This window comes from Antrostomus carolinensis, unplaced genomic scaffold, assembly GCF_000700745.2.
Source record: "Antrostomus carolinensis isolate BGI_N321 unplaced genomic scaffold, ASM70074v2 scaffold20640, whole genome shotgun sequence".
NCBI lineage: Eukaryota > Metazoa > Chordata > Aves > Caprimulgiformes > Caprimulgidae > Antrostomus > Antrostomus carolinensis.
The window spans coordinates 3,490-16,243 of NW_010286713.1; the positions used below are offsets into that span (position 1 = coordinate 3,490).

A 12,754-nucleotide genomic window follows, 5' to 3' on the forward strand; every position below is an offset into this window, starting at 1 on the left:
TGCCTGTGGCGAATTTGAGTCTGAATGGCTTTACAGCCCTTCCAAATGAACCAAGGCAGAGTTACACATCTACGATGGATAGCACTGTAAATCAGTGTGGAGCAGAGATCAGTGCAGAATTACACTTCCAGACCGAACTTTGGGATAAAACATTGACTCTGTGGATGAGTCTTGCTACCCAAGTGCTGAAAAAATGAACCGCTGTGAGCCAGCAGACTGCAAGGGACCAACCACCTGGCCTGGGATGCTCGGACAGGGGCCCGGTCCCAGTGAGGTGGGGCAGGGATGGCCTCTGGTAGTCTTTGTATTTGGCAAAGGACAGCAGCGTGCATCAGGCACTTTCCAAATGCTAAGGAAGTCTGAGGAGCTCCCAGTCAAAGGATATTGCAAAACTGTTACAAAAAGTAGATCCTGCCTTGGAAAGGGATGGTCAAAGCAAGCAGGACTGCTTACTGTCTCCTCTCTGCCTGGAGTCCTGGCTGCCAGGCGAGGAGCTGGGGCTGGAGTAGAGGTGAGATCCTGTGGGATGTGTATCACAGATCTGGCACGTGTCAGCAAAGGGAAGGGTCTTGCTCAGCACAGATTTGCCAGAATTGTGGCAAGCTGAATGTTGCTCATCATATATTTTTTCTGCTTTTTAAAACAGACAAACAGTGCTATTGTATTTGCCAGATGAAGAATCCAGAATTTCTGGTGGTCAGGCATCAACATTCTCTTTTCCTGGCATGTTCTTTTATTTAAAGGGATTTTTGTTCTGTGGCATTCAAGCCTGTCTCACCCTCAGCCAGTGCCCACGCTCACCTGATCGTCTGCTTTTCTGTAGATGCTCACAAAATTATCTCCACTGCTCCAGTTCTCTGACCCTTTATCTTTGTAACTAGAACAGCTGGAGGCAATGAGAATTGTGTAACCATCTCCCCACTTCCCAAGTACTTGGGACAAGTCTAGTAACTTTGATAATATGTCTCATGGGATACACAGAGTAAATCTGTATTAGATTAGGGCACTTATAAATAAACTAGCTGCTTGCTAGGGGAAGAAATTAAAAGTCATTATTTAGTTATCGGATGAGAGAGGCGTGACACACAAATACTTCAGCTAATATTAAACTATCAGGCAAATGAGGAAAAATAAATGTCTTTATTTTACAAGTTAAACTCAAGCCATGTAATGAAACTTAAACTACTGCTAGATTGAAAGCCAGCAATTTAAAACCAGCAGGTCATCCATAATCTACTAGTGTACAGAATCACCCCGCGCAGACAAGGCTCAAGGAGTAGTTGTGTGGCCAGGTGATAAAGAACTTAAAAGTAATGGTTTTTATAGCATGAATGGCATCTGTGATAAACCCACATAAAACCATCCTCAGACACTGTGGAACTGAGCAGCAGATCACTGTTAAGATATAAAACACATGACGAGCACGTAGTAACTTCAAAAGAAGTGCAATGTAATGGTGTTCAGATGTCTCCTCTCAAGCCTGCACAGAAGCTGCTCTGAGGGTTGCTGTTGCTAAGAACTCTAAATAATTCCCTTCTGATAAGCCAGTTGTTATTAAATCGAAGGAGTCTCATGAGCAGCACCTCCTGACTTGTTCCTTTGCGGACTGCATGAAGGCTTCTTCTGTTGCTTAAAAGACGTGTGAACGTTCAGGTTTTAAACCTCAAATCCTGTTTTTACTTCAGAAGTTGATTGCACAAGCGGACAGTGAATGAGTGTCTCCCCATTTCCCTTGCGGTCAGAGAAGATCCTATTCATACTGAGCTTACAAGCAAACACTTCCTTTGGTAAGCTTCCCATGCAATTCAATTCATGTGCGTGCTTTCAAGCTTTGTCTTCAGGTCTGGACTAACATCAGAGCAAGTGAGTGAGGCAGGCTCTCTCCTCAGCCCACTGCAACGCTTTCTGCAGCATTTTGAAATGATGAAACACACGGAGTGTCTGCATGTTGCTTCAGTCCTGTTAAGTCACTGAGATTACTCCCGTGTCAAGAGGCTAAGCATATACAGGGGTATCTACTGGACGATGTATACGCATCCCAGCATTTTACTTGTGAGACAATCAATCTGATGTTTTTACTTCTTATAGTTACTGGCTGGCAGCCTAGAATCCACTGGCACCTACACATAGGATTCTCCTCTGAGCATTGCTGTGACCATGTCATGTGTTTGAAATAATATGTATTAACAGTAAGTACTTTACAACCAGAAAATAAATCATTATTTATGGAAAACCTGGAATTTGCAGTCAGTACTAGTCTGTTCTTGTCGTGAGGAGCCATCAGCTTAAGATTTTGGGTGTAAAAGAGAAAAGAAGATCTGTCCTTGGATTATTCTAACATTTTCCACTACAGGAAACCCCTTTCCTAGCTGCGTCTTCTTCACTGTACAACAAAGCATTATCCATTATGGAAATGTTCAGTGAATGGACCACACAGTACCTCAGGATCCATACATGGAGATTTTTAGGGAAAGTAGAGATTAACATTCAGTTTAAACAGCAGTGGAAGTTAATCAAGTTGCACAGTGAATTCTAAGCTAGTTTTGGCCACAATACTAGAGCTCTTCTTGAGAAAAACGTCAGAAAAAGGTACTTGTGACCACAGGCAGGTAAGACCTTTGTCATCAGCCACTCATGAGGAAACATGAGTATGTCCAAGAGGACATTGTCTAAAATAAGGCAGTGTGTTGGCCTTGGCTGTTGAGTCATCGGTATCACTTCCTGCAACCCTTGCTTTTGCTCCGGGTATTTCTCAAGGGAGCACTGACTTAGCCTAGTCTTTTTGATTCTTCTAGAATGAATAAGATCACAGCTCCAGAGCAATAACGATGAATATGCCCTTGATTCAGAGGAATGAGCGCACAAGTGTGCTAAATCTTCCATGAGATGCCTGCCTGATTACTTTTTAACTTTCCACGTCATGGCTCCCCTGATTTGAAAACTTCAGAGTCTCTAGTTGTAAAATGGGGAATTCTGCTTCACAGGGAGAATCTGTTCAAGTGAGAGAGCTGTGTTAATGACTCCTGCCTCAGGGTACCACCAAAAGCTGTTGCATATGGATCTCTCTTGCCTTTTCTTTATTTTAATGTTTGATTAGATGTTTCTTTAATCACTCAAAATACTATGTGGAATTTCTGTTCTCTGTCAGAGACAGACCCTTCTCAGCTACACTGAGGTTTGCTGCATTTGTAAAGCACCTCTTATGGAAAAAAATAAAAAAATTAACCTCTGAGTTTCTTTCCTTAAATATTGTTGCAAAATTTCTGACGTCAAACAATGAGACACAAATTACCCTGTGAACTGTTAACATATGCCTGTTTACATATGATATCTTATAGCCAAAACAGATTAAGATTTGAAGGTTTAACTGCTGTTGAGTTTCCACTTCTGTGAATCATACAGATCAGCTTATTCATCACAGACGCTTATTTTTATTCTTTAACTCTTTCAAGCTACTTCTATCCAGAGCAGAGTTTATGGGGGTCATGGGACAAATGGGAAGTCACAACAGCATAACAAAGCCCTGATTTTGCAAATGAAAGAGCAAAGAGCTGCCAGTAACTACAGCCACCCCAAAGAATCAATAGCAGTTTATAACTTCTATCAGGTCAGTGGACAGGCACAGAAGCCTTCCCTGATTGCCAAGGCTAGTTTGTCCTTCCACCTAGTCAAGTGCCAGCTGCAATTCATGCTGGTGACCATGCCTGTAACATTTCCATTTTGGAAGGAAAATTACTTGTAAGAACCAACAAGAGATAACCAGCCATGAAAAATCAACAGGATGTCTCAAATTCCAGGTTCAGAGAAAAAAAATCACTCATCATATTAGGATTTCTTGGATATTATGATATAGTTTAAATTCAGAAATGCCAAACATTTTGAGGAGAACTTAATTGATTTCAGTAAATACAGGCAGTTTTCTTTAGCAGTTGAATCTGTGGTGCATCACTGATTTTGACGGGACTCATTTAAGTACTCTCATCAGCAATCCTAAGAGAGGTGCATGAAGTATTTGTCTTTTTCTGAATAATATGGCTGGGACCATACCTAAAAGCAGGTATCTCTGATGATAAAAGAAAGAAACCTACCTCTATTTAAATACGCGTCTCTTCACCTCATCTATGACTGTCATTAAAGCTAAGCAGGGAAGCGCTGCTGAATATCAGTCCATTTCCTTCAGCTGAAGACTGTGAAGGATTTCAGAATTCAGGCTGCACCTGCACTTGATGCTCAGGGTCTCTGATTCACTGATGCTGCCCAGCTCAGGCTAACAAAGGAGGGCAGGAAGATCATGTACTTTGAGGCAGCAATGTGAACATTCAAAAATACCTTTCCACTTAGAGTAGCAATAAGAGAGTGCTTGACTATTTGTTCTCTTCTTACTTAAAGTGTAGCTTCAGGTCTGTTTGGTTTTTCTCCCAGCTGCATCATCTTAAGCAGGCAGTTCACTTTATTACCAGTGGATTAGCTAACTCAGCCTGAGTGCAGCTTCCACAAGGGCCATCAGCACTGCTATGGGTCAAGCCTCTCTCTTTTAAGTGTGACAACGAGGTGTAACTAAGACAGCAATCTCCCTTATAGCATTACTCATTGGAACATGAGGGTAATGACTGTATCAGGAACTGTAGCTATCTAAGGGTATACTGGTACAAACACCACACATAGCAAACCAAACCTGCTGCCACCAGTTTGTCGGCACAAATTAATCTGGGTATAATTTAGTATTTATGTTATGTGTTAGTGGAAGGCACTCTCAAGCATCCAGACACCTACACGAACTAAATTTGAGGTGCGACACTGTGGTCACATAACATGTATGTACATCTTTGCATCTTGGGAGACTGATTACCACCAGGGATTGAATTAGATCCATGAGGACAACATTCATGGACCTCTGTCAGAAACTGCAGAGATTGTTTAGCTACCGCAAGTTTCTGTTTCTGAGTGTTCTGCTTATAAATGGCACTGGAGTAAATTTAACCACTGACTTAAAGATTAAACAAAAAGCTATGAACAGTTGAACAGTTTAGGATATTTCCTCCCCCTCCTTTTTTTTTTTTTTTTTTTTTGACAAATGCTATCGTTAACATCTTAAAAACTATGGGTTTGAGACCTGAGATGTCCTAAAATGGACCTGATTTTTAAACATAAAAATACAAACAAGTACTTACTGCTCAACGTCCCTCCAGTCTCTTTCAGCTATTTCAGCTGGGCTTTCACAGACAGAAGCACTCATGATCACTGCTCAGTTTTGCAAAGATGGGCCTTTGGGGTTAGACCACATTATGAAAAATTACCCAGCTAATTCCCATGAAGTGTTTTGAACACAAAAGCTCAGTGCAAATAATAATGGTTCAGTTCCCTTTTTTAGCTATGAAATCAGCTTGCAGATTAATATTCTTCAATTACAAAATACCAATTTCAGTTTGAAGTGGTTTGCCCTCTTAAGTGCAATTGGGATTAATAACGGTCTACGAAAGGAAAGCTGTTAGCAAACAGTAACCCAGAGTGAAAAGCTTAGCATTTAGGTACCTTACCTACATTTTACTCTAAATGTCAGTTTGTAAATTCAGAAAAATGACCAAGGAAAATACTATCATCTAACCTGCTAAGGATCCCAAAGCTCAAAGAAACCTGTATTTTCTGCTTCACATTTGCCAGGAGATAAATGTCATCTGACCACCAAGGCAGCCTCTTTTACCTATGGCTATTTCTACTTCATATATGTAGTGCCTTATCTGCTAGATGTGTTCAGATCCATTTAGGTAATAAATAAGGAGTGTCACAAAGTTTAAGTCTTTTTTTGGATCTGTGCCCAAATGCATAGATATCCGAAGCTTATATAAAATGAGATTAACTGGTTTTCAGTTATGCTTACAATGTGTTCGTGTCATCTACAAATTAGTTATTGGAATAAATCTGTAAATACTTTGTTAGTCTCCTAACCTACAACATTAAGGTAAAGCCTCCCCGGGACTTCCAAATGCAAAAAGCCTGGAGTAAAAGCTTCTGAATCTCAAAAGAAAAGCCTAAGTTAGGACAGAGAGTTCAATTATTATAAGAACAAGGCCAAGATCCTCCAAGGTGGTAATTTTTTGTGTCCACACACAAGGTACAGATGTGCAGCCCTTCCTGCAAAATAGCTCCATTAAAGTTTCTTGAGAAACACGGACATGCTCCCAAGCAGGGTATACGCCTTGGGTAAATCCTTGGTCAGAGTGCCCCACTCCGAGTATTCCCACTAGTTACAGAGACACTCACAGAACTATCTGCAATATTGAGCAAAGCACTTGCTATTATGTGCCAGCAGAACCTGCATCTCTAATATGCTGAAAAAATTAGCACACTGACAAGGAAGGTTAAATGCCACAAAACATGTTTTATTTATTCAATGCAAGCTTTCAGAATTTCAGGAAGGTTAAAAAAAAACCAACAAAAAAACCCAAGTTAAATGGAATTCCTCATATTCGGCAGTTTAAAAAATACTTTCAGTTACAGCTGAGACCTTCAACTTTGCCTGTAATGAAACACTTTAAATAACAATCAGTTACACAACCTACTTACAATCAGCAGCTTATCTCACAAGACCTCTAATAACAAATTTCCTTTGTGGCAGCATCGTATCCAGCTGACTTCTCCACTGTTGACCAGCTTCGTTTATTCTGACTGTCAATCGCTCTTTTAAGTACTTCATCTGGCACAAGATCTGATCCTTTTAGATCAGCATGGCTACAGCCAATTTTAGGGCATCTGTTAAAAAGAAAAGAGAGACCCTATTAAATCAGAAGAATTGTATTTGTCAGATATAGGCTTTTACATGACATCTGCTGGTTTATTGTATTTATCTCAGATTCACTCTCTGTCAGTTCCTCGTTACCTCTTTTCCTCTTCACCAGCTCTCTGCGAGGAAAAAGAAATCCAATTATCTAAACTGGTGGGAATCAAGAGCTGAAGAAAGGAAGGAACACAGTGAGAGACAGAGCCTCTCACCTGTAGATCACTCTCTTGCTTCACGTATACAAGCTGGCTGTGTCAGGAATGATACTAGCATTGCATGGACATTTTTCTGTGTTGCTTTCTCTCTTTGCAGTCCTCTACAAACTGCAGCTAACTACCTCTTACCTTACTAATCTGCACTGGGAAGTATAATCTTTACTGATAGATAAACAGGAAAAATAATTTCTAGGAAAACAGATAAAGAGAATAAGACTTGCAAAGACTGACTGGTGAATCAGTGGATTATCTAGTTGGTGTAAAAATTTACCTGGTCATTTATGAACTGAGAAAGCACAGAAATGTGAGAGATGGAGGCAAACTGAAAGCCTCTAAATGATCATCAAATACAAAATGTCCTACAACTACTTGAAACAGCCAGATAAAGACAGCAGGGTGAAAGATATTCAGGGATGGGATCAAAGGTCATTTTCCTTTGGCAGTGGCACAGATGGTACCTGTAGTCAGAAATAACACTTTTCCCAGATTTTTTCTCTGTTAGGGATAACTTTTGTCTGAGGCACTGAACTTACACTCAGTACTCATAGCTTTTACTCCAGATTTGTCCACAGCTTGCTGTGTTTGTCATGGGTAAGTCACTTAATTGCTCTGTGCCTCAGTTTTCCCATTTATCACCTTGTAAGAGCAATAGCTTGCCAGATTAATGAATAACAAGCGCTCAGAAAGCTTCCCACATTTCCTGTAAGCACAGAGTATTAGTGTGTCCTTCCAGGCAGTGGAAAATAGTGAGCAAACCAAGACGTGTAGCAAGTCTATCAGCACAAAACCGATGGCTGTGCGTACGTCAGCTGGAGAGCTGACATTCAGCCAGTGCACTGCCAAGTGCATCAAAGGGATCCCATGGACTCAAACTGGAAAGTACGTGTGAGGAAACAGCCACTTCTGTAACTCTAGAATGAGCAACAGCTTCGATTTCAGAGTCAGGATAGAGAGGATCCCCCTAACCACAACTCTTGCTTACCCAGGTACCTGCTTCCATTTGAATATTGTTGCCAGGAGCGCAATCAAGTAGCAACACCATGGGAACAGGGTACTCAAATAGGGAACCTGTTGCATCAACTGGCCTGTCTTCTCACCACAGCAAACCATGGTTTTTAAAAACTGACTGCATTTTCACGAGAAAGGTTAAAAATTACAGCAGGTCAGTGAGATTGGGCAGAGAAAACCAAGCAGTCTTTCTTAACTTCATTACAGAGAAGCCAAGGTATTGCTGTGCTAGTGCTTTTCTAGCATACTGCAATAACTACTGTAAAAATTGTAAGGTTGCAAGCTAAAAACTCAAAATTAAGAACTGCCAGGATTCAGACTACACAAATAACTTCAGTTTGGGTATAAGGTAGCTTTTAAAGCTAGGTGTTGTACAGCTTATGTTATTTTTTTTTTACTCTCTATTTTTTCTAAGTCTTTAATCTCTTAAAAGGTAAAATAAAAATTCAGTCATGTCACCCTATTAGTTTTTCAGTAATGATGAAACTTTTGATTCACCACAACAGTCTCTACTACCATGACATTTTCCTGATGGATTTAACACCACAGAGAATTATTTAGATATGAACATCCTAAATTCAGTTCTGTATTGCAGAAGGTATTTTTGTTGTGGTTTTGGGCTTCTTAGCCTGTCCCTATCCTCCAGAATGTTCACTTTCTTCTCTCCAACTTGTGAGCTATTTCACAACTCCCATTCATTTTTCCAGCCAAGTTTCTGTCCATTCATGTTGATGGTTTTGTTGTTATTCCCAGTATATTGCACCCACTCCACTTTTTCTCCCTAGACCTCATAACACAGGCAAGGTACTCCTGGATTGTTCTTCAAGCTGTCTTGACACTAAGGTAGTGGCTGGACATCCCAGTTGATGCTTGATTTCACAGCAGTGCTTTCCTGTAGCCAGGAAGGAGCATGGAATAAGAAGTCCATCTCTGTATCCCCGTGGCAGAGTATGTATTGTCTAACAGAAATGCAAGAGCAACCGATGGAGGAAGTAAGCTGCCTGTGGCATTATCTTTGGGGAAATCAGGTTGCTCCTCTCTATCCTGACTCTGAAATCGAAGCTGTTGCTCATTCTAGAGTTACAGAAGTGGCTGTTTCCTCACACGTACTTTCCAGTTTGAGTCCATGGGATCCCTTTGATGCACTTGGCAGTGCACTGGCTGAATGTCAGCTCTCCAGCTGACAGACCTTGCTGAGCATGTGCAAACTGCACATTTATTGTAAAGTCCACAACTGGTAAGTTTCCATGAGGTTATCAACCCCAAAGCATGAGGCTCTAGCTTATATGGTGTAAAAACAGATGTGAAATTAATGATGAAATTGTATGCCCTCTAAACTTGATCTAAAAAGTGTTTCAGCCCCTTTTCTTCTCTGTCTCTTTTTTTTTTTTTTAATTTATTTTTTTTATTAATAAGAACCATCCTAAATTTGAAACTTACCAGGGAGAATTTCAGGTCTAAAAATTCAACTGTTATATCTTTTCACTCAAAAAAAATATGTCCTGTGTGGAAAGTGGCAGGCTGCTTTGATGATATAAAGTAAGAATTATTTAATTACATCTTAGTAGGAACTGCACAATCCTGTCTGATCATTCTTAAAGTCTGTACTACCTAAAACACTGTGTTTTATTTCTCACTTTAATGCTCATTTAAGTATTTTAATATTTCTCAGTTGTATCGAAATATAACTGCAAAAGAGGGTGCACAGAGGAGATGTTTATTCTTTTTCATTAACTTCAGAGTTTGCTAAATAAGCAGTAGGAACAAAATGAGCAACTAAATTTAGGGAGCTGAAGTTTCTTTTTGTTGTTCATGGCTATATGAAATCTCTTTGCTTCTGTTGTGCAGGTACCATGAGTAGCTGTAACTTCCCCACACACTTCCTGAATGTTTCCTTACACACTGTTTTCATTAAAAAGAAAAGCTCCTTCATGTGTACAGTACTAATGAGGAGATTGTGACTTGGGCAGACACTGAGGTATTACTTCCTGCAGCCTTGCCAATCCAAATACATTTCCTAGAACAAGTGGAGTAAAATTCCACTTACACAGCAAAGCAAATAGCTTTTCCACACATTCTTGTTAGCTTACCGGACTTTTTTCTTTTGCTGCTTTCGAGTCTGGATAATTTTTAGAATGGCGTCTTCTTCATAAGTATGTCCACAGACTTTGTTTCGAACTGGTCTCTTCATTTCCATCTGTAATCAATAAGGTTTGATTTAAAGGAACTGATAATGCCTATGAAAATGCTTCTTATGAGATTTCATGTAAAACAGCAGGAAATGTGTTTGCCATTCACACATGGCATTGCACTCAAATTACGGGGTCAGGTCCTGCATGGTAAACTGCACTCCTACTTACAGGGGTTTTTTTTTCCCAAGCTATGTTGTTGTTCTCTGATAATGCCTGTAATTTATACTGCCTGATTTTTAACAGGTATTGCAGATTTGCAATAAACAATCCAATGAAGAATATGAAATAATTATTTCCCAATCGATTACAGTAGCAGTGATAGCATACCTGTGTAATGGGACAAATAAAGTTCATCTGACTCTGAGTCACAGCTATATCTTCATCGATTTGTTCAATGGCCTCATTATCATTATCTGATTGACGACAAACTATAATGGGAAACAAGACAATTTTTATTTAATATTTAATACAAATAGCCAATACTTAAACAAATAAAATCCAGCATTTGCCAAGCTCTTACACACTGTTTTCATTAAAAAGAAAAGCTCCTCACAGTGATACCTCACAGTGATATCTAAGATGCCACAACATATTTCTGTACCACTCCCTGAACAAGATACTGCAAAAAATACTGCAGTATAGTCTCTGTTATAAAATGTGGATTTTTAAATGGTAACTACTTTTTTTGGGGGGGGGGGGGTGTGTGTGTGTGGCTATTTTATAGCCAATGCTAGAAAGGAGGGCTGGGAAGGAAAGCAAGCTGTCCTGAATATATGCAAATCCTCTCATATTCCCTGTTCAAGTTCACCAAAAACCAGTAACATGTAGATGAGTACCCAAAATCTAACAAAGGATGAAGTGGAGCTTTTGCAGATTTGGCCATCCTACCCTCAAGATCAGTTTGTGTTTGAATGTCATAAATGGGTTTGCCATATAGCCTGTATGCCCAGTATATACTTTAAAAGGAATTTGTACTATTTATCATAATGCATCACTTATAAAATGATGTCACTGTATTTTAACAACACTATAATTACTGAAAAAGAAAAACCAAGAAAGTGTCATTTGAGATGGACAATACAAATGTTACTGAAGTAACCTTAAGGAGGAGGGACAGAATGAAATACTGAAATCTCCCAGAAAATGCCCAATGCCAGGGAATGAGGGGCAGACAAACAAGAAGGTATCATGCTAGAGAAGATGCAGGTCCCCACCTTTCCCAGAAGCAGGCAAGGTGTAAGCAACTCTGCGTACCCAGGAGCATGCCAGCCCAGGGATCCATGCAGAAACTAATTAGCCAGAGTCAAAAGCTGAGACACAGGAGCAGCTAAGGAGGACAGATATTGCTAAGTATAACCTTAATAAATGTGTACAAGTTGTTTTATCTCTTCCTAGCTTTGCTGTGTTATTGTGAATCTAGGCTTTTAGTTCAATGCATTTGTTTATCTTTAAATCTTATCTGGTAATAATAGCAAACTTCACACCTGCCATAACTTTCCATTCCTTTGGGGTAGTTTTGCAATGTTTTTGCAGCAGTGCCCTGGGGTGTAGTCCTCAAGGTGTCCCAAGCTGAACAGAACATTTTTCTCTCTAGCTGCACAAGCTAGTTCGCAATGAAGCATCACAGGGTTCGGAGAGGATGAAATCCTGCAGTGGCCTGTGTTGGCTTTGACTGCCAAGGGGGCAGTGAGAAATACAAGTAAACATGGAGGGTTTAGAGTTACTTCATGATTTGCCTTCTACAAAGTCTCAGCCCTGGTTCCTCTTGCTGCTATCACACTCTATCAGCTGATCTTGGCATCTTTGCATCCCTGGTATTCAGTCTTCCACATCTGTTAAGGACGAGTGTTTCCTAACGTATGGTCAGTCCTGCATGCCTGTATCATACCATCACCTTCCGGATGATAAGAGGAGACATCACTCTTGGAGCAATTACAGTCTCTCACACCCAGTCCAAACTGAGCACGCTGCCATGTAAGCCAGCACATCTCTGGTTGAGGTGCTCTTGGCATCGGTATTGCAGCCATCGCTCCACCACGGCACGTCTCAGTATGCCAGTTTGATTTGCACGTTTTTCCTTTCTCCTTAACAGAGCTCGCCCTTCTCTCCATTCCAATATACCAAGAGTTTTCCAAGCACTCAGGAATTTTTCTGACCCAGGTACTCCTGCAAATACTTAGGCAATACTCACGCAAGCATCAAGGCTATTTCTGTTTCTATTACTAAGGCCTCACTCAGTCAATAGGGTGTGGATGCAGAGGGAAAAGGAGTTCAAATGTCCAATGTCAACAACAATTTTAAGGCTTTCATCTCCAAGAATATTAACATACTTTTATCAGAAGGAAAAAAGGGGCACATTTTAACTGTAAATACTGAAACTGCAATGATACAGACATGAGAAAAAGACTTGCATCAGTTCCTAGTTTTCAGAAAAGAAAACTTGTCACATATTATTCTCAGATTGCTTATATATAAGGTTTATTCTATCATAAACACATAGTATTTTGAAGAAAATACAACTTTGGGGTGAAAAAAGTGAGTTTTTATAATGAAGCTTTTGA

At 40.1% G+C, this 12,754-nt stretch overlaps 1 protein-coding gene across 1 annotated transcript; it reads right to left on the bottom strand.

Annotated features, from left to right (window-relative positions):
* Positions 1-6,590: 6,590 nt before the first annotated feature.
* NSMCE2 (NSE2 SUMO ligase component of SMC5/6 complex) lies at positions 6,591-12,220 on the bottom strand. The gene is made up of 4 exons (XM_010177096.1): positions 12,082-12,220; positions 10,521-10,621; positions 10,092-10,198; positions 6,591-6,750 (listed from the first exon to the last, which is right to left on the bottom strand). Exons 1-4 carry the CDS (start codon positions 12,218-12,220, stop codon positions 6,591-6,593), a joined length of 507 nt encoding a protein of 168 aa, XP_010175398.1.
* Positions 12,221-12,754: the final 534 nt, after the last annotated feature.

Coding starts and splice junctions, on each gene's coding strand:
- NSMCE2 (XM_010177096.1), bottom strand. CDS start 12,220: ATGGCTGCAATACCGATGCCAAGAGCACCTCAACCAGAGATGTGCTGG. Junction 10,622..12,081: donor TTATCATCCGGAAGGTGATG/GTATGATACAGG, acceptor TTCCCATTATAG/TTTGTCGTCAATCAGATAAT. Junction 6,751..10,091: donor CAGCAAAAGAAAAAAGTCCG/GTAAGCTAACAA, acceptor TCTTTTTAACAG/ATGCCCTAAAATTGGCTGTA.